Source organism: Debaryomyces hansenii, assembly GCF_000006445.2.
Source record: "Debaryomyces hansenii CBS767 chromosome B complete sequence".
Lineage (NCBI taxonomy): Eukaryota > Fungi > Ascomycota > Pichiomycetes > Serinales > Debaryomycetaceae > Debaryomyces > Debaryomyces hansenii.
The window spans coordinates 768,893-789,432 of NC_006044.2; the positions used below are offsets into that span (position 1 = coordinate 768,893).

Consider the following 20,540-nt stretch of genomic DNA (forward strand, 5'->3'; position numbering starts at 1 on the left):
AAAATATTGAAATGAGCATTTGAATGCTTGTAGAATACATATATTCCATTGAATCGTACACCGAATACTATACTTTTGGTAAGAATCATCTATCGTGTGCTAACTACTCAGAGTCTTCTACAATTTTTATCATAACATAATCGTATAATATTTTTTAAATAAAAACCTATTTTAAAAGCTTATCCAAAGCTTCACCTACGTCACCAATATCATATTCTTCCTTATTTAAATATTTCAAATCTTCCACTGGTCTTTCAGCCTGTGGTGTAATTCTGAATGCGTGTCTTGAAACTGGCGTCTCCCAATCAATGATGGCAGAATGAACAACTCTTCTGTTATCCCATACAACAACCGTATTTGGTTCCCAGTTAGCTCTTAACTGTAAGTCATGGGCCGACTCAATGTGTTGGAATAAAAAGTTGATTAAGTAGTCAGATTCATCCTGCTTCAATTCAACGATTCTTCTGGAGAATGGACGATTTAAATAGATAAATTTGTCACCAGTCGCTGGGTGTTGTCTGATTAATGGGTGAATGCTAGAAACAGGCTTTCTTCTTTCAATGCCTCCTTGTACACGAGAGTTGGAAGCCTGATCTTCTGAGGTATGCAAAACATGCAATCCTTCTAGTCTCTTTTGAAATTCAGGGGATAAACGATTATAAGCCTCCACAACATCAGCAAAAATAGTGTCACCACCTGCATCAGGACCTTGAAGCACGGCGAAGAAAGTAGTTCCTGGAGGTTGCAACTCGTAGGAAACATCAGAATGCCAAGAAGTAGAGTTCGATCTTTGCGAAAACACACGGTCAAACTCTCCTTTATCAGCACGACGGTATGTTATATGTAATTCTGGATGGCCTCTTGGAGCACCCGAAGTTGGATGGATGTGTAAACGTCCAAAGTGTCTACCGTAGTCAGTTGCGAATTTTGGGCCTTTGGTCGCGAAATCTTGATCCCTGAAGACAACCACACCTCTCTGCGCAACATATAATGCTAACTCATCCTTAGCCTTATCATTCAATTGTGATAACTGGACTCCTGTAACTTCAGTACCTAGTTTTGGTGTTATTCTCTTCTGAACAAATTGGGCATCCTTAGGAAATAAGTTCGATAACGATTTGTCAGCTCTGGCACCTGGATCCAAATGTTTGAAAAACTTCAATGGGGGATACTTTTGTTTTGGATCCCATGTTGGAAGAAAGTCTGGGTATTGCAGCTGATTTCTGTTCAACTTATTTATAACTAATGTTCCATCGGCATCAACTTCATCTGTACCTGCAACATAGTGGGTATCGTAGTTTCCTGATGCTTTTGACATTTTTATTATAAACGTTTTAAATTCCTTTTGTAGTGTACTTTTATTTAACCTTAGACCAGCTTTTTGGATTACCTATTTTGTCAATATGTCTTCAATGTAATTATTACTATTGTAGTGCTTTGATGGAATAGATATGTATTCACCACAGTAAATGGCTGCCACCACCATACTTATATAATAATTCTCCTCTTACAAGCCACATCCATAATTTGTCTTGATCATCTGTTGTAGTCGAATATTCCTCTATGGAAGCATTTCGCATCCACAGTTTGTCAGCTACCGATTGGATTATGGTGCAAATTCTCGCAGTTTTCCGTTACGCTTGTGGAGTGATTACTAACAGCCACAGTTTATTGCACCATTCCTGGGGCTGTTAGCTAACCGAAGCAAGCATTTAATTCGTTTGTAATACTCGATTACAAAGCCATAGCCTGTTAAAGGGGTACATTATCTGACGTTCATACGAAATACCATTTATAATCATTTCTACGGTATAGCCAATAAAAACGTAACATCAGCCGATGAAAGAAGTAAAGAAAAGTCCGACTCGCACTATATCATTTTTCTCTATCTATCATGCAAGGAAGAAATGTAAATGAGTTGATAAACAATAGCAGAGCCATATGTGGAGATACATCTATTTCCTGAAAATGCAAGAAACAACCAACAGTATCATTATCTACTATTGAAGCTCAATATTTAGCATTGACAGAAACTACCAAGTAAGCACCCTGGATAGCTCAACTATTTTAAACAGTTTAAGATACCATTAACACACCCAATTCCGATTCAAATATATTGATATTCAAAGATAAAATAAATTATATATTATAATACTGACTTAATTATTGATTAACTGATTCCCTTAGTGGAATGTCTTCCAATTTAGAAAACCTACTTTTAGAGTTTATGGGCCGCTTGAATATCGATTGAGTATCGAGTATCAGAATTTGTTTGGATGAGGAATAGTCCGTGATAGTTAAGGGCATTGAGCAAGTGTTCCAGAAGGCATGTTGAATGTGGCTCGCGCTTGCTCGTATTTTTTTTTATGTTGCATTTTATAGCACTCACTTTCACACAGACCGTGACTCCAACGTATCCTTGTATATGCGCTTCTCCCACTAACGCCGAGTCTATCTCTCCCATAGTCGACATATCCCCTAAGAAATAGAATTTATTATATATATATTTCCCTTAACATTGTTCCAGAGTAGTAGAGACTTTATCTGTTGACGTCCCTACTTTCTTAACTGCACCGTTGTTCCTAGCTGCCCGCTTGAACTCACCCCAGTTCTCCCAGTCAGCATCATACTCTAGGTCCCCAATCATTGTAACCCATATACCGTCGTCTGTCTGAACGTCCGTCTGATCATCGTATTTGATTTTATCTGATGGGCAATAAGTGCCAGGTTGGTACCTAAAGTAATATATGTAATTATAGCGTCCTCATGTACAATTTTATAAGTCAGAATTAATTAAGGAACTATATAAGAGACTGCCAGAAAGAGAATTAATGGAGTTCCAAAATTTTGTATACAATGGATATTAGTTTCTGAAATGATATATGGAGCTCAAAAGCAAAAGAGAAATTTTACAGAGTGCATTTCAGAAGATACGAGAGGTTGAAATGACACATCAATGCACTTGTAGATAAGTGCATGCGCGAAAGGTATGACGTGACATAGACCAATAAGAGTGTATATCTATTTAGGCGAGTATTTGACATCATTCAAATCCGGTGGTTCAGGGATCTAATATGATGAGAAAAAAGATATTTTAAAAATAGAAGTTTTTCATAGTTGAAGTCCTTTTTTTTCTTCAATACACTGTACTGACTATATAATGATCAAGATATTGTTCACGTTGATAGTGGGAGTGTTGCTTAATGTAACTAACGTCCTTGGCTACATTCCGGGTCATGTTGGTAATGCAATTGAGTTAAATTCGAAAGATTATGGTGCATCATGTTCGCCTATCAAATATACGCCAAATAGCAAAATGCAAGCTTCAATTGAGTTACACATCGACCAGTTGGAATCGGATGACAGATCTACGTTGAAGGACTTGAAGATTCCTGTATTATTATTTCGTTATACTGATATTTTAAATTTCACTTCTATCCCTCCGATTGAGAGTTATTTTTATGAATACTCTTATGTTTTGAATGATGGAACTTTGGAACAGCAAAAAGAGTTTTTTAAAGATGTTGTTGATTTTAAGCAAAGTAAATTCAAGTTGGATTTAGATAAGAACTACAAGCTTCATAAGGATAGAATTTACAATGACTATTTGACAATTGATTCTAAAGATGAAAAACATATGAAAGCTGTTTTACCAGTATATGAAACAGGGATATATTGTGCGTATGTTGCACCACCAATAAATTCTGGCATTAAGAAATTGTCGATTCCAGTCAATTATCAGAATTCATATGGTTATTTGCCATATATCCAATATACCTTTTATACGCAGTATAAGTATATCGTTGCTATTGGTTTATTATTGGCAGCCTATTTGTTCCATTACATTATCAAGTTTAAAGTTGGCAAGGATTTTAAAGACATGAATTCCATTTCAATTATATCGAAGGCTGTAATATTCTATTTACTAATCCCTATTATATTACTCACTTCTGGTGATTGGTTTATTGCGTTTATTCAAAATAACTACATTTCGAGTGGAAGTCATTCGGTCGTCTTTAATTTAATGAAGATGACCATGACTTGGATAGATTATAATTTTGGTATTGTTTTCAGATTCCTTATTTTGCTTTTCGCTATGGGTTATGGTGTGATTTATTACCATAATGATACGAATAAGAATTATAGGGAAATGCCTGGTAGACTAATGAATAAAGCGGTAATTTTGTTAGTTACTAATATTTGCTTGTTTGGAGTGAGGGAATGCTTTCAATATTTGGGAGGTAGTACTCAATTTTCAATGTATGGAAATGAAGCTTCGAATGGAATGCAACTTATTAATCCTCATTCCAATTTTACTACTATTTTTATCATTCGTCAACTCATTAATTTTGCGTGTGAAATATTTCCATTGATATGGTTTGTATTGTCGTTGGTTCACTACTTCAAAACTAAGAAGACAATTGCAAAATTTCCACCTGTTTCACCAGCTTCAGAAGGATCTATTGATGCGAATGAGAGGATTGTAAAATCATTTAGACAATCAATTCTTATTTTATTTGTATTACCAGTTTTTCTCGTGTGCATATTTCTTGCATTCATTGTGTACCATATCATCCATTCAAGTGAATATTCTTTAGATATCCCTAATACGAGTAGGGAGGATATTCTTCAACTGGTCTTAACAATTAGAGTGTTAGAAATTCAGACATTTGATAGATCGACCATATTGCCTGCTCTTTGGAGTGCCGTTTTGAACGTATACTTGACAATCATATTACTTTATGCCATTTGGATCAGAAATGATAATGAATTAGTTATGGAAGAGTACAATAGAGAATTTCCTGGTACAGGATCAATGAACCTGGCGTATGACAGTGATTCTTATGAGAATACTGATCATTAATCGTCAACCTACAGTTCGTCAAATTGCATATTAGATTTGATTATACTAGTACATTAATTTTTATTTTTATATATTGACTGCCCTTGTTGAATTACATAAATACACCTATAAACCAATATTTAATCTACAGTAGATAATTACAATTGCTTTTAATTTGAATGAAAAAAGGTCAATATAGTTTAGTTTCTACGTCTATTTTTGAAGTTGGGCTTAAAGTTTTTCTTGTCCTTATAGTTTTTCTTGAAATGCTTCTTATGGCCATTTGGTAAGCTTTTGTCAACAAGACCGATCTCTCTGGCCAATGCAGTACCTAATTCTACTCCGAATTTTTCAACTCTAGCTAAATCTTTTCTAGCGGCCTCTGCTGCAGTTTCATCACCAAACTTTTCTGCTCTTTGAATCTTTTTGTTTATCAATTGAACGGCTAATTGTTTTCTTTCTTCTGGTGTCAAAACTGGAGGTTTTTGCTTGGCTTCCTCCTCATTCGTAGCTTCTTCACTTTTTTCTGTTGGTTGAATTACCTTCAAAGTTGCTTCTGAATCATTGTTAGATTCTGATTCTTTTTCAGCTACTGGCTCTTCTACAGAAGTAGCAGTACTTTCAGTTTGTTGTGTTTCTTCCGGTTGTGCTCCACTAGATTGCGCATCGTTGTCAACTAAACGTTGAACCAAATCAGCCTTTTTACCATCTGTTGGCAAACTTCTTGAAGTTAGCAATTCTTTTAATTGAACAACTGTTTGGGATGAGTAGTCTGACATGTTATTTGTGATAAATTATATTAATTATTGGCTTATTTTGATACCAATCTAACTTACTATGTGTTGATAATTTAACTACGCGTTGAATTTGCATGTGTGTCAAAACCACAACTACATCGATGTTATAGTATTGTTCTTGAATTAAATATAGTTGATAAAAGAGATTGTTTAGCCATCTGATAATGTAGTTTAGTTTTGATAGGCTTGTAAACATACTGATAATTCAACCTATCTACTATATATTACAATGTGTCTCTTGAAAATATATTTTGTAAGTCGTTCATCTCTGATATAATCCTATGACCAAACTGTAGGTCTATTTGAGCTACATTTCCTGCACCGATATACAACTTCAATGGTCTTGTTACTGATCTGATCATTCACCTCTTTTGATTTGGCGTTTCAATAATCTTAATCTGTATCTATTACCTTCAATTACAGCATGGCCACATGTACTCAATGAGCATATATGATTCATAAGTATCTATGATAACCAATAATTAGCATGAATATAACTGAATTTTGTATCTAGAATAAATATGTCCACAGTTTGACTTAAGTCTGTCTAAAATGATACGTTGGTACGCAAAATTGTCCATGGTGAGTTATTTCGTACCGAAAATGACAGTAATAATATCCCCAATATATACTACTGACTTACCTTTATGTTTAAAATCAAGAGTAATATGAGTATGACAAGATTAATTATTAGTAATACAATGACTGTTATTCTTGTAGCAGGATAAAATTCTCTTGTTAGCATCATCTGTACTTGATAGTATCTGTAAACACCAAAAAGTAATGTTATAGTTGCTAGTACAAAACTTAATGTACCCAATGGTTTACCTAATTGTTTAAACGTCTCATGTATTCGATCTTCAGGAATGTCAAAACTTATATCATCGGCAACAGCAGCAGCAGCAGTCCTTAGCTCAAGACGATAGAATTGAGTAAAACCAACACCAACCAAAATAAATGCCAGAGCTGTTCTTGTCCAAGCCAAAAAGGTTCTTTCGTTTGATAGCTAAATTTGTCAGTATTTAATCGAATTTATAGGAATTTAAAACATAATTTACTTACGTGATCTCTGGCTACGGAACCTTTATTTTCCAACATTAATGACGTATAGTTAGCATATTTCAAATATGGGTTATCAATTGGATCGGGCTGCTTTTCGTCTCCTTCGACATCTTGGTCTCTATTTGAATCCTTGTCGTTGATAGAGTCTAATGGTCTAGGTTTACTGAAGTGAGTAATGTCTTCTGAGGGATCTTCTTTCTTATTTGATATTTGTCTAGAGGTATTCGATTGATTTCTTGTATTTCGATGATCATAAGAACGGCTTCTATTCCGTAGTAAGGGATTGTCAATTATTGGGACATCTTGATTCATTCTTACCTATAAAACAATACATCAATTATATTGCTATATATTTGGCTGAAATTCATATCGCACTCTGGAACGGCTGAGAATACTGAATACGTTGAAAATACGGCTAACAGAACTTTTATCAATTGAACTTATTGAATATATTTTGAATTATTATCTTACAAATATAATTACATAAACCTGAAGGGAATGACACAGAATTAGAATTAGAATAATTTACAGATTAAGAGAGAAGATTATTAACAGAACAAAATACTAATATTCCATTTCATCATCTTCATCTTCACCACCACCAATGAACATTAAGGTCTCGCCGTTGTCAATTTTTTGCCAGACACCAATATGATCATATTCTAATATACAATCATCAAATTGTTGTGCGGTATAGCCCTTTGCAATAACTCTTTGCCTCAACTCTTGCAATGGTAAAGTATGAGATAATCTGGAACCGTCTCCAATAGCAATATTTCTAATGATTTGATAAATCTTAGAAGTTGAAGATTCGTCTTCTCGGATTTGATCATCATTTGTGTATAATGACGACTTCGAAGCTTGAAGCAATCTCAATGCCTCATCAACATCTTCATTGGTAACAACATTGTCAAATCTGATTCTTGCCAATGCTTGTGACATTCTTAAGATACCTAATAAGGTTCTTGGAGTGATATGGGAGAATTTCTTCACCGATCCTTCATTCCTATGAGATTCTTTTCTCATATTGATGTATGATTGTACCACATAGTCACCAACTTCTTTAGGAACAGTTGGTCTGTAAGTTCTAGCAATAGATATATACTGTCTGATTGTAGACGAATTTATAGGTTCAAAGTCCATTTCTGGTTGTTTGTTATGCATATGAACATAGGCGACATGGTGGGCTAATTTTTCGTCAGTTTCTCTTGAAGGTTGATCTAAAATCAAGAACATAATATCAAATCTAGATAACAAAGCTGCTGGCAAGTTAATATTTTCATGAGGCGATAATCTTGGGTTATATCTACCATACAAAGGGTTTGCTGCCGCTAAGATTGATGTTCTTGCATTTAAAGACGTGGTAATACCGGCCTTCGAAATAGAAATGGTTTGCTGTTCCATAACTTCATGAATGGCAGTTCTATCCGATTCGTCCATTTTATCAAATTCATCAATACAACAAATACCATTATCAGCCAAAACTAATGCACCACCTTCTAATACCATTTCATCCGTGATTGGATCTCTCATAACTGCTGCTGTTAACCCAACACCAGAAGAACCTCTACCAGTTGTATAGACTGATCTTGGAGCAATCTTACCGATTGCCTTCAACAATTGTGATTTAGCTACCCCAGGATCACCCATAAGACACACATTTATATCACCACGAATTTTCAAACCATCACCAATCTCTTTAGTGACACCACCGCATAATAATAACAATAAGACTTTTTTAATATCTAAGTGACCATAAATTTCTGGTGCAATTGACTTTGCTAATCTGTTGTATACGCCACCTTGGTTGAATAAATCTTGAATTTCAGCTTTGATTTCTGGTGTAATCTCCAATGATTCATATTGTTTCTTGTGTTGATTGACGTATTGGGCTTCCAAATAAGTTTCAGTTAACAAGCCTGCTTTCAATGCTCTAAAACCGGTGTAAGGTGACGGCATAAATACACCAGAAATATCAGCCACATCACCTGGGTTCAAGGATCTTACCAAATCACCATTAACATGTATAGTCATGGATCTTGGTATATGTCCGACTGGCACTTGATTTGACATTTCTTGAATCTTCACTTCTTGGAAAGACGAGAACTTGGACGCCCTGGTAGACATGAATAATTGACCCTTATTGTTATCGGTTTTACAGGTGGTCGAAGTACACTCAGCTAAAGGTGTGAAAATCTTAGATGAAACTTCTTGGAAAATTTCGAAACCACATTTGTCACAAGTATAAGCATTAACCAAAACGGAAGGCTTAACATCACTGACCCTAGTAACAATACCCCTGACTGTAATAAATTGACCAACATGGGCACCTTTGACGTCTCTCACAGCGAGAGGTTTCCCAGAACCTCTGAACGAATCAGTCAAAGGCTTGAAGTATAAGTAGTAACGACGAGTCAATTTTGAGGGGAACATATTGTCCGCTTGTTGATCCTCTTGAGTCATATGTTGGTTTTCGTTACTATCGTCGAAATTGTCTCTCAAATTGTTGAACTCTTCGTGGTTTTCCTGCTGTAACCTTAAATTTCTCAATTTTCTTTGATGTAAGATAACATCTAACACGTCATCTTTGTACGAAATGTCCTTTGTTGGTTCTGGCATTAACTCGTCCACAACAGAACTGAACATCTCGATAAATCTATACGTATTCTTGGTGATTTGATTAATCAATGAACTAGGCGAAATGACTGATTGCGATTGTGATTGCACATATTGATTTTCTTGGTACGACTTCAAGTCATCTAATTCAATATACAATGTAGTTATTTCCCTATTGGCCACTTTCTGCAATAAATGCATATATTTAGGTCCTCCACTGGTCAAATTGTCGCCCTCAGGATCGAATTCGATATCACTCGATGTCTTGAAATGTGTCAAAAAATCTTTTATTGAGTTCTTTATTTCTCCATAGTTAATATTCAATTGAATAGATGGTAATACCGTCGAAGTAGTAGACATGTTCAATGATTAAAACTATATCTACAGGCAATTGATGAAGAAAGAAGGATGAACTAAAATATGTAGATATATAATTTGCATGAAAAATTTCGCACGCGTTATAATTTACCCTAATTAGGAAATCCACTAGAAAAGGACAAAATGATTGCAATAGGTGCAAACTCGAGATTTGAACAGATACAAAGAGATCGAGAGAAGGCGTTGCAATGTTAACGAGATAATTAATTGTAATGTTTATTAAAAAATATTCAATATACTGTAATTTCGAAAAAAGGAATAAATATATTTCGAAGATATTTTCTACTCTGTAGTAGAATGGTTCATGTAGAATTAAACAGACATTAAATCAACCAATGCGAAAGCAGCAGCCCTTTCATCGGCTTGGTCATTGTCTGTAGATTTGTGGCCATTTTCAATTGATTCCGGATCATTTTTCATCTGTTGGTGACTTTTGCGCAAAGATTCAGCTCCAATAGTTGCCCAGTCTTCCTCGTCAGTGTCACTTATATTTTCATTTTGTTTTTGGCGTTGGGTGGCTACGGGTTTACCGGAACCTGAATTTGTAGGCGGAGATTGAGCGGCACTGCTAGGGTGCAAATTCGATTGGGAATGGAAGTGTGAGTTTGTGTGAGGTGAATTTCTTGGGAGCGAAGATGAAAGCGTAGATCTAAGATGCGACTCGTTGAAGGACGACTTTCTACCGCCGGTCATCGCGGTAGCAATACTATCAATGCCTTCTGGAGAAGTGGTAACGTTATGTTGTATGTAGCTCGAGTTCCACGACGCGAGTGGCAGACTCGAAATAGTAGTTGTAACCGGAGGGGGAGGGGAGTTGATGGAAACATTCGAGTTTTTTGCAGACGAAAGAATGTAATTGTCAAAATTTTCTATCGAGTTTAGTCTGGATCTATTGAATATATTTCTATGAGCATGCGGATAAGATTGAGTGTGTTTCGAAATAGAAGCGTTGTTGGAAGACGAAGACTTTCTACGCGACGCACCACCTGGAGGTGGACTGAATTTCAAGGGCACCCTATTGGCAAACTTAATTGGCGGAGACTTTGTTTGTTTGAATGTCTTGTATCTTCCATCGTCGTCTTGATCGAACGTAAAAAGCTCTTCGTCATCATCCTCATCGTCGTCGTCACTATCGTCATCAACATCTATATCCGCATCGTCATCAATTTCAGATAATGCATAATCACTCTCCGAGTCCAGCTCAATTGCGGCCGACATATCTCCCATTTGTTCGTTGGGTAATTTCAAGTTGTGCAAGTTTGCCTGGCGATTGGTTATCGACTCTCTTCTCATCTTATCTTCCTGCTGCTTCTTCGACCACCCTAGCTTCAAACCAGTCTGGTTTCGTAACTCATGCACATTGATCTGCTTCTTCTCCCCCTCTTCCTCTAATTTCTCTGTTCCCTCAGTCACAATATAATCACTGTCCACCTTCCGTACCGCCCATTGACCCCACCCGATTTTCTCAAAAACAACGTTATTTTCAGGGTCCACCTGTTCCATTGCAGCCATAATCAACCTCCGCTGCTTCGATAAAGAGAGCATCTCAAATCCATGCACCTCTATCGATAATTGACTCGTTATATGTCTAATTGGAAGCGGCCCCTTCCGTATCAACAAATTCGCCAACCGTGTCGGGGTAATCTTTGACGCTACTTGTATTCCCTCGCGAGACGACGTCGACAACAAATGCTTCTTCGAGTTTGTTCCGTCAGGTTTAGAAGGCGATGTCGACATCTCTGTCGACGTAGATTCCCACTTTTCTCCTTCATGCTTATCGTGGCTCTTATCTATGGCCTTGTCACCACCGTGTTTATTGTCATTTTCTGATGGTTTCGAAGTATTTTCCGCCATCGTCATATCGTTCTGTTTATTATTCTGCTGCTAAAATACCTGATTGTAGCACCTATATATGTCTTAATGTCAAATTGTAGTATGTATACTCTTTTGCCTATGAGTCCTGACAGTAGTACCACTGAAAAATGACTAACACTAGCAAGTTAGAAAACACGTGTACTAACCAATTATTCTGCTAATTTGGGGTATTCGCGGGTTCGAGTTTCGTACGCGCACTAAATATTGATAATATGAGTATATACCAATAAACAATAGAAGTTCCACACTTTAGCAATTTCTAAGTTTAAATCTTATATAGGGTCATATCCTGCTTATATACAATCCAGGATATAGTAGATTGTGCCACGCATTTTCAATCAGTCATATAATATTGGATCCCAGGGTATACGGTAATTGCATGATGTGTCTTACGTGATTGTTGGCCGAAAACCCAAGGGTTTTGTGGAGGGGTGGTGGCCCATAGCGGACTATTTTTAAGACACGCAAAGTGGTACTACGCACTCATCGCTTCTGTTCAGGGCGTTTAGTGACAAGCAGCACTGGGTACAAAAGGTCACTCCGGCTGGAAGAGAGGAGGGAGGATATGAAACACGATGGTAGAAGCCCGTTTGGGAAGAACGTGAAACCGCAGTTGCGTCGCAAATGAGGACTAATGCTGACATAATCAGTGGACATGCGTGAATAAACCCGAGAAGAGAAAAAACGGGTCACGCCGATTTCTGAATCACATCGGTACACCAAACCAACGCCCTGCACCAAGAATCGGTGATTTTATTTTATTTCATCTTTTGGGACATAAGTCACATGACTATTGGTAGAATGGGGCACGACAACTTTCGATGTTTCTTCTAGAGATGGGTGGTATGGTGTTGAAAAATGGCTGTACGACTGGCAATTACAAGGCTGATACAGTGGCTGTCATTTGTAGAGAGATTGAGTTGTAGAGTCAATTTTGGTGTTAATTTTATTTCGGTGGTAATAAATTTGATGATAGTGCGATCAGCCACGGAAAGTCCGAATGAAATATTTAGTACCTCATCAGAGGTATTTGGGACACAATTGACGAAATCAAGTGATAAACATTGCAGATATACCAGAATAGCGATCATGGATACAGCACCCAGGTTACCCAATTCGACAGTGGCAATGCTTGTAGAGTCTTTGACGGCCTATTCTGTTGGAAATACGCCCAACCGTGTTGGGACGTTGACGGTGTTTGGAAGCGGAAGCCAATTAGTGGGGGCCATTGATCTTGGGGACCAAGAGAACCCGCAAGATGTGTCCAAGAATGATGCTCAGCAAATGATAGAGGTTGCAAGCGGATTAGTACAAAGTGCTACTAGCTTTGACGGCCTGATGAAATATATCAAGGTGAGCTACAAGGACCGGGAGTTACTCGTGATTCCGGGGGAACAGTACAATGTTGCAGCAGTGATTGATTCTACAGAATAGGATGTCGAATTCTTCAAAAGATATATTCATGTTGAACTGAAGAAAAAAACAACAGCGACAACAAAAATGTGCTATATATATAAGAAATATATATATAGATTATAAAGCATTAGTGTTTACTTTAAAGACTAGGGATCGAAATCTTCGTTTCGTTCATAAACTAAACCATTAGCTGGCATTTATCATTAATAAATCTAATCCGTTTACAATGATGGGAAGTTCTTGTCATTGACAGCTGGCTTCTTAGCAGAAGAAGAAGAAGAAGGAGTTGGCTTTTTACCGTTGAAGCCACCTCTTTCACCACCTCTCTTTCCACCTCTCTTGTTGAAGCCACCTCTTTCGCTACCACCTCTTCTAGATTCAGATGGTCTGGAGTTAGAGGATTGGTCAGCAAAAGAAGCTTCGATATCTAAGAACTTCTTTTCCTTAGCGGCCTTGGCCTTAGCCTTCTTGGCAACAGATGGGGCAACGTAAGCTTCTTGATCCTTTTCGATCTTTTCAGCAGAAGACCATTTGTCTTCGGCACCAGCGTTAGCTGATCTAAGGTTCTTCTTACCATCTAATTCTTGTTGCTTGGCTTGTAAGTCGGCAAAGTAATCAGACAAGGATTGCTTTGGAGCAGCTTCAACTTCATTGACAGCGGTGGCATCACCGGTTTCAAGTTCTTCGACGGCATCGGAGACAGCTTCAACTTCAGCTTCGAATTCTCTCTTTTCACCGTCCTTGAATCTCTTACCGTCAGACTTGTTAGATCTGGAGTGACGGTCAAATGGCTTCTTGTAGTGTTTAGATGGAGTAGAGGATGGAGCGGAAACGTTCTTGTTATCTGGTCTGTTCTTGAAAGCACCTTCGTTACCGGTAGCCTTGGCCTTCTTCTTAGCCTTAGCTGGGTCGGCTGATGCTGGTGGAACATCAGACTTCTTGGATGAGGTGGTGTTCTTAACTACCTCTCTAATTGGAAGCTTTGGAGTTGAATCATCTTCAACATCATTACCTAATAAATGGTATAAGTTCTAATTTTATGTTAGTATCCTCAATTGTATCGTTCCCCATGTCGTCTCATAATCTCATGTTCAATTCGTTGTCCCCTGCCCTGTTCTGTCATTATACTTGTTCTCTCCATAATCGTCTACACTTCTAACCCGGGCGGTAACTCATAATCTTCAATTTGACCTATCTACATCCTTTTGTGTGGCTTTATGTCCCTTTTGATATCTGCACCCTTATCGTACGATTGATTGACAATTGAGATTATTTCGACAACAAATCCTTCACTATCGATCACAATTACTTACTTTATTTTCAAAAGACATCTTAAATCAAAGTCTAGCTTATCTTATAACTGTATTACTTGTATTTTAAAAATTGCTTTAAAGAAAAAGGTTGAAAAATTTTAGCTGACCGTCCAATTCTCAACGTCGACTTTTGTGAACTTTTGTGTAACTTGGTCTCACTCACTAGTTGTTCTAGTAATATCCTATTGTGTGTAAATTACAGTATATATAGTAGTTAAGGTAAGTAAAAAGCAGTATATTACAATAAACTAAGTAGTTATATAGACGATAGACATATACTATGGAACTTAGCAAATATCAATTGAAAACGAGTAAATGTAGGTAGATTCGCGAAGAAATAGTAAGCTGGTGCAATATGAAATGAACTTATAATGTCAATTGTAGCAATAAGTACATTATTTGTTCTTTGTAGTAATGAAGGTATCACCAACTCTGACAAAGAATACTCTGACTGCAGATCTTAAGTCCGGAGTCATATTCTTTGAGAAGAGCTTCAAAGACAACTGGTACATAAATGGAGTGTATTCGAGGAAGTCATCTTCGTCGAGCTCGACAAAACCCTGGAAGATTTCAATGATAACTGGTTTCCAAGTGGTTATGTTCCTCAGTTGGTTAGTTTCATCGAATTCGGAGTATCTCTCGGTTATGTCGTTGCACAACGGAATGACGGAGTCCATGATTGATTTTTTAGAGTGATTATTGGTCTTGTCGTCGTCACAGTACATTCTAAACATGATATTGATGAAAACGGCGGCGGAACTCGACTCTTGTTTCAAAAGATTTGGAAGTCTTTCGATAACACCGGCATTCCATAACCTGACTCTCAAATCGTAATCATCGTTGAACTTTCTGGCAAACTCATAGCTGTCGTGTAACAATGCTGCTAACTTTACCGAGTAGTCATGAGGAACAGATTCATAAAACATGTCATTTTCAAATAACTCGGATAAAGTTTCAATCATCAACAATTGCAATACACACTTCACCACGATCGAAGACTTTTCCTTGGATTTACGCAATCTTGCTTCAGTATCGTCGAAAACATGCGACGACGTACTTATTGGCGAGTCGGTATTATTTTCATCGCCAAAGGCTTCGATCCCATACTCTTCTTCTCTTGGTGAGTGTTGGTCCTTAGCACGTAATGGGTCCAATGTAAATAATTCCTTAGCAGTGGTTAAATCAAACAAATCAGAAAATGAATGGGTGATTTTATCCCATTGCTCGCTGTTGAATTTACCTGCATTATCTATTAACAACGTGTGCAAACATGATCTACCAATTCTAGCAATGGTATCATTTTCCTGGCAAATACACGATGTGAGTAAATTCAAATAGCCACCTAACATTCTGCTTAATGCATCGAAATAATGCGTAAACAATGTAATCATGTTACGCAACGCTTGAATTAATGTGGTAGACAACCATACCGATAATTTATCATTATTATCAATATTATGCAACTCCCAATGATTACTTAAAACACTAAAGATAGGGAATAATAATTGGTGGCAAATAAGGTCCCAGAAATCGTATTCAAAATACTCTCCATAATTCAACAAAATATCGAATAAAGAATTTAATGCTCTAGATCTAACTTCTAATTCTCCACCCGTCATAATGATGTCATGGAAACCAAATAAAACAGGAAACCACAATTTAACAAGATCGTCATTCTTGACTACAGATTGCTGATCGACGTCATCCTTATCCACGGCCAATGTTTCCGTTTCATTGTCTGTAGTTTTGAAGCTAAACCCTGCAATTTGTGTAATTAGTTTCAGTAACACATCTAGCGCCAACAAACTAACTTTTTGGAAACGCTCATTCTTCGCTAATTCAGTGAAACAAACAACAAGATCAGCGAATGATTCCTGAGTGCGGACCTCGTGGATATACTCTCTATTAATCCAATTAGCCATCTTAAAACTTTTAAAGACTAAAGATTCTTTGTTCTCCCTAGCTGCAGCTGTCAAGACCCCAAATATGGTTTTCCAGCCTGATTTAATCTTGTTTGCTTTAGCTAAAATCATGTTATTTATACATTCTAGCACCATATCTTTAATCTCCAACGATTCGTTGTAACGGATGATATGTTCAAATGGTTTCAAAAACTCTTTTTGGAATTTAAAATGCGATAATTCATCAATCTCTAAAAACCTCATCGATAATTGTCTTAATGAATCCAACGCAAAGAATACAACAGCCAGGTTACTATGACAGCCTACTTTGTTGAAAATTTCACCCATTATAGACCACAATTGAGACCACTCAAGACGAATACGGCTCATATTGTAGTAACAAATGTCAACCACCTTTTGCAAGGAAAACATTCTTGGATTTGTACTTTGGCCTGAAGACTCAATTTCTTCAGAAGAAACTTTAGATAGGGCTTTTACGAATTCAACAATACTCTCCCCGGATAAATTAGCACTATTCGTGAAAACTTTATCCATAGCAACTTCAAGTTCAGTTTTGGTCAATAATTGAGCAACATCCTGATTTAAATGTTGATTATGGAATTTGTTTGATGCAGTTTGGGAGGCAGTGGCTGAAGAAGTAAACAGACTGAAGAAACCGGCGCTCGCCACAGTACTATCAATTGAAGACCTATTCACCAATTTTGCAATGGAAACATCCGGAATTGAGTCTTGATCAACACCTTGAGCAATCAACTGCAATCTTTCCAATTGTGAGATAGAAGTTAATACTTGAATCCATGAAGACTTTAAGCTATTACTTTCAGATACAGCTAAATCAAGCATGATATAAATTGCATCCACATTCTTTGTTTTCATCTCTTGAAAATTGTTCAAATTTTGAAATTGAACCAAAGCACCAATAAATGAAGTTCTGGCATAATCCAAATCAAACATACAAGCAATACGAATAGATAATTTAATTCCTTCTAAACTCATTTTGGTGATGTATTCTTCATCATATTCTTTGAAGGGTGGTGTTAATCCAGCTAGGATAGACATCCATAATGTATCAAAAATTGATTTGACATGATGCACATGAGAAGCTGCATAGAAGACACCTCCATTAGAATCATCAGATTTTAACCGTTTGCCTAAATTTCTGACTAACTTTTCGGTTTTAGTAGACATTTCCTTCGAAGCATGAATGTAAGCTTCACGATTTAAATCACGGCCTCCAAAGAATCCCATAGAGGGAGTAGACTGAGGCATATTCATATCGCCGGCCAATAATGCTGCATGTTGCTCGGATTGTAATTTTATCTCATTCGCTTGAATTTCATCATAAATTCTCTCTAACATTTCACGAGGTAAGTCTTTACCATCATCAATACCAGCATTATTCATAATGAAATTATCTAGAGTCATTCTAACTTTAATTTGCGGTGAATGTAAATCAGTATTGAGCAAAATAACAGAGTAAGCTAATACATAAGCTGCATCCGCATTTGAAAATACTGTAGGATTCCCTAAGAGATATCTTTCAGCAAATTTTAACATAAATCTATCAATTTTTTGTGCCTCACCTGGTAATCTAAATGATTGCAAAAATCTTCTCATTGAATCCACGAACCCACTATTAGTAAAATCCATTTGATCCACGAAAGCATGCATTATGGCGACATTCTTTTCATCACCCTCACCCAAATATTCTCCTATTGCTGCCTTGTCTAAACCATCTGTCTCAAGCAAAAATTTCGCTATATCTTTGGGATCATCAGAAGCAAGAAAATTCTGTTCCATGAAATACTTAAGACCTTTCTTTGCCTTTTGGTTAAATTGTCTTATACCTTCTAAGAAAGCTTTTTTACGTTGTTTCAAATTTTCGAATTGTTCTGGATCATCAGATTCGCTGAATGCATCAGTATTAGAACCATTAACAAAGGAAGCGTTCCGTGAATTGTTCATAGTAGAAATACTTGAATCACCACCACTTTTTGTTTTCTCCATATTAAGAGACAAATGCGATCCATTTTGGTTCATGGTACCATTTCCTAATTTTGTATTATTACGAATTCCCTTTTGGGCCCAGGAATATAATGAACGTAAAAATGCAACAGAACAGCTAATAGAAGTCATCTTCAATGCATACTCTAATGGGAAACTATTATATATTTCAGGTTCAGGTGGTTTGGAAGCCATAGTGCTGCTCGTCAAATTGGCAATCTTACTAATATCATACACCGATATTCCTTTCCTTCTATTATTAATATATGCCTGCTTTTGTTGTGGAGTTACTTCAATTCGTATTAAGGAGAGTTTGGTTAAGTAATCAATCACTTTTTCGCAAACATTAGGCATAGAACTATCACAATCATAATTCAAATAAAATTCTATAATACATCTAGAATCATTGCATAACTTCTCAATGATAGAAAGTAAATACCGTTTTTGATGTGGTGTCGATGTCTTCATTTCGGCTACGGGGAAATAAATTTCATCCCAAAACACAGGAATTTCCCTCTTGAATTCAGAACGTAAGTTGGAAATTATCAACCAGAAAATCTCTAATGAAAGTTCAAAAACTGGAGCAAGGGAGGATGCCGCATTTCTTGATAACGATAAACAAACATATTGCCTTACCGCATTGATTAATCTTGTCTGTTCATTAGAATGAGAAGATAAGATAACCACATCATGACTTAAAAATATTTCAATATGCTCTTTGAGTACAGTATGAATAATATGCAAAGATAGCAATTTGGATCTAACTGAATGCGACCTCATATCCAATGCATCTGATTCTAACGGTTTTACCGAAAGTTTACACATTGCTCTGAAAATTAAAAAGGCATCTTTAACTACCAAGTCTTCATCTTTTTCTGTAGCCTTATTAGCCTCATTGACACGATCATTGTCATTGGTATCATCATTAATTTTTTCTAAGTTTTCTAAAGTTAACCTTTCTTGAGTTGTTTCTTCCACAGAATTAACAACTTCTTCACTCATGTTTTGTGGAGATTTAATATTTGAATTACTGTCAGACTTCGAAGATTTATTTCGCATAGCAGATGCATCGTTAATTCTTTGGAAGATAGCCGCAATAACTTGTGTCAATATTCCTTGTGCTACCGACTGATTTCTTGCATTCAATGAAAAGATAAAAACATTGTATATCTGTCTGACCGCCTTCAACAATGAAGCACCATGGCAAGGCATTAGGAGAATACAATGCATTAATGCACGCACAACTTGCAACTCAACTTCCGCATCTGTACCTTCACCTTCAAAGCACGAAGAGATTATATTGACAGATGCATCAGTTAATTCTACTTTTTCCTTTTCATCATTAATCTGAGCGTAATCAAACAATTTAAGGAAGAGATCAATAGCTTTGGCTTTCAACTCACTATTTGCCTTCTCACAAGTAGTCTTGATTGCACTTAGTATTGTGAGATAATCCTTAGATCCTGAGTTGATTACATCGAGGCCCTTTTGAACTGCCGACTTAAGAGCTTCATTCTTCTTTGCATCCTTACTGGATAAAATACTCTCGAAAACCTTTTTGAATATCTGTGTGTTATCCACCGTAGCAGTTGAACTCACTGACATATTTGACTGACGACGGTTATGTGATGATGTAGGTGTACGAGACGAAATTGAAGTCGATGCAACACGCAGCTGTGGAGAGCTAGTAGACTCCATCGATTCATTTTGTCTTTCGATAGGCGTATTCAACGCGCTGTCATCATCATTAACTTCAATTTCGGGATTTCCCAATGCACTCTCTGGAACCGATTCCGATCCATGATCCCCAGGACCCTCACCCTGCAGATCATTCTCTCTCTTTTCAGCGGTTTCCTCTTCTTCTGGATTGGTATTAACCTCAATTTCTTTTTCTTTTATTTCTTTGGATTCTTCATAGTTCTCTGAGCCATCAACGGCTTTTTCCGGTTCATCAAGTTTTATTTCTTCCAAATTTTCATTATTTCGCATACTATTATCGTCCTGAGACATTGTATTTATATAATTGATCAACTCAGCTCAATTAAAATCGAAAATAACTAATTCTTCTATAGCTAATTGATAGATAAATAAACCAAGGATTCGTGTATTATTCTATAGATTATGTGGTTAACGAAATCTCAGCCGAGACAGAGGTTGAGTATCGCACGACCGGTTTACCAACAAATCAATAGATCGGCAAACTACAGATATCATATAAGGGATGTTCTAAAAGTAAAAGGTAAGTTTTAAAAAGGGCAGCAATCGACAGGAATACAATTAAATAGACTCTTTATTAATAACGTTCTATACATAT

The 20,540-nt window shown here is 36.7% G+C and overlaps 12 protein-coding genes across 12 annotated transcripts; 2 read left to right on the plus strand and 10 right to left on the minus strand. All coding sequences in view use genetic code 12, as the record gives it.

The window, feature by feature from the left end:
* Window positions 1-166: 166 nt before the first annotated feature.
* DEHA2B09768g (DEHA2B09768p) lies at window positions 167-1,318 on the minus strand (the record flags this gene model as incomplete). The annotated part of the gene is made up of 1 exon (XM_457378.1): window positions 167-1,318. The coding sequence occupies one exon, from the start codon at window positions 1,316-1,318 to the stop codon at window positions 167-169; it is 1,152 nt and encodes a 383-aa protein (XP_457378.2).
* Window positions 1,319-2,218: 900 nt separating this feature from the next.
* On the minus strand, window positions 2,219-2,473 carry DEHA2B09790g (DEHA2B09790p; the record flags this gene model as incomplete). The annotated part of the gene is made up of 1 exon (XM_002770062.1): window positions 2,219-2,473. The coding sequence occupies one exon, from the start codon at window positions 2,471-2,473 to the stop codon at window positions 2,219-2,221; it is 255 nt and encodes an 84-aa protein (XP_002770108.1).
* Window positions 2,474-2,512: 39 nt separating this feature from the next.
* On the minus strand, window positions 2,513-2,647 carry DEHA2B09812g (DEHA2B09812p; the record flags this gene model as incomplete). The annotated part of the gene is made up of 1 exon (XM_457379.1): window positions 2,513-2,647. The coding sequence occupies one exon, from the start codon at window positions 2,645-2,647 to the stop codon at window positions 2,513-2,515; it is 135 nt and encodes a 44-aa protein (XP_457379.2).
* Window positions 2,648-3,160: 513 nt separating this feature from the next.
* DEHA2B09834g (DEHA2B09834p) lies at window positions 3,161-4,864 on the plus strand (the record flags this gene model as incomplete). Its single annotated transcript, XM_457380.1, has 1 exon — window positions 3,161-4,864. The coding sequence occupies one exon, from the start codon at window positions 3,161-3,163 to the stop codon at window positions 4,862-4,864; it is 1,704 nt and encodes a 567-aa protein (XP_457380.2).
* Window positions 4,865-5,043: 179 nt separating this feature from the next.
* Window positions 5,044-5,622, minus strand: DEHA2B09856g (DEHA2B09856p; the record flags this gene model as incomplete). The annotated part of the gene is made up of 1 exon (XM_457381.1): window positions 5,044-5,622. One exon carries the CDS (start codon window positions 5,620-5,622, stop codon window positions 5,044-5,046), a length of 579 nt encoding a protein of 192 aa, XP_457381.1.
* A 242-nt stretch (window positions 5,623-5,864) lies between these two features.
* On the minus strand, window positions 5,865-6,002 carry DEHA2B09878g (DEHA2B09878p; the record flags this gene model as incomplete). The annotated part of the gene is made up of 1 exon (XM_002770063.1): window positions 5,865-6,002. One exon carries the CDS (start codon window positions 6,000-6,002, stop codon window positions 5,865-5,867), a length of 138 nt encoding a protein of 45 aa, XP_002770109.1.
* Window positions 6,003-6,271: 269 nt separating this feature from the next.
* On the minus strand, window positions 6,272-7,014 carry DEHA2B09900g (DEHA2B09900p; the record flags this gene model as incomplete). Its single annotated transcript, XM_457382.1, has 2 exons — window positions 6,272-6,646; window positions 6,703-7,014. 2 exons carry the CDS (start codon window positions 7,012-7,014, stop codon window positions 6,272-6,274), a joined length of 687 nt encoding a protein of 228 aa, XP_457382.2.
* A 252-nt stretch (window positions 7,015-7,266) lies between these two features.
* Window positions 7,267-9,678, minus strand: DEHA2B09922g (DEHA2B09922p; the record flags this gene model as incomplete). Its single annotated transcript, XM_457383.1, has 1 exon — window positions 7,267-9,678. The coding sequence occupies one exon, from the start codon at window positions 9,676-9,678 to the stop codon at window positions 7,267-7,269; it is 2,412 nt and encodes an 803-aa protein (XP_457383.1).
* A 330-nt stretch (window positions 9,679-10,008) lies between these two features.
* DEHA2B09944g (DEHA2B09944p) lies at window positions 10,009-11,556 on the minus strand (the record flags this gene model as incomplete). Its single annotated transcript, XM_457384.1, has 1 exon — window positions 10,009-11,556. The coding sequence occupies one exon, from the start codon at window positions 11,554-11,556 to the stop codon at window positions 10,009-10,011; it is 1,548 nt and encodes a 515-aa protein (XP_457384.2).
* An 873-nt stretch (window positions 11,557-12,429) lies between these two features.
* DEHA2B09966g (DEHA2B09966p) lies at window positions 12,430-13,005 on the plus strand (the record flags this gene model as incomplete). The annotated part of the gene is made up of 1 exon (XM_457385.1): window positions 12,430-13,005. The coding sequence occupies one exon, from the start codon at window positions 12,430-12,432 to the stop codon at window positions 13,003-13,005; it is 576 nt and encodes a 191-aa protein (XP_457385.2).
* A 203-nt stretch (window positions 13,006-13,208) lies between these two features.
* DEHA2B09988g (DEHA2B09988p) lies at window positions 13,209-14,318 on the minus strand (the record flags this gene model as incomplete). Its single annotated transcript, XM_457386.1, has 2 exons — window positions 13,209-14,018; window positions 14,301-14,318. The coding sequence occupies 2 exons, from the start codon at window positions 14,316-14,318 to the stop codon at window positions 13,209-13,211; spliced, it is 828 nt and encodes a 275-aa protein (XP_457386.1).
* A 377-nt stretch (window positions 14,319-14,695) lies between these two features.
* Window positions 14,696-20,236, minus strand: DEHA2B10010g (DEHA2B10010p; the record flags this gene model as incomplete). The annotated part of the gene is made up of 1 exon (XM_457387.1): window positions 14,696-20,236. The coding sequence occupies one exon, from the start codon at window positions 20,234-20,236 to the stop codon at window positions 14,696-14,698; it is 5,541 nt and encodes a 1,846-aa protein (XP_457387.2).
* Window positions 20,237-20,540: the final 304 nt, after the last annotated feature.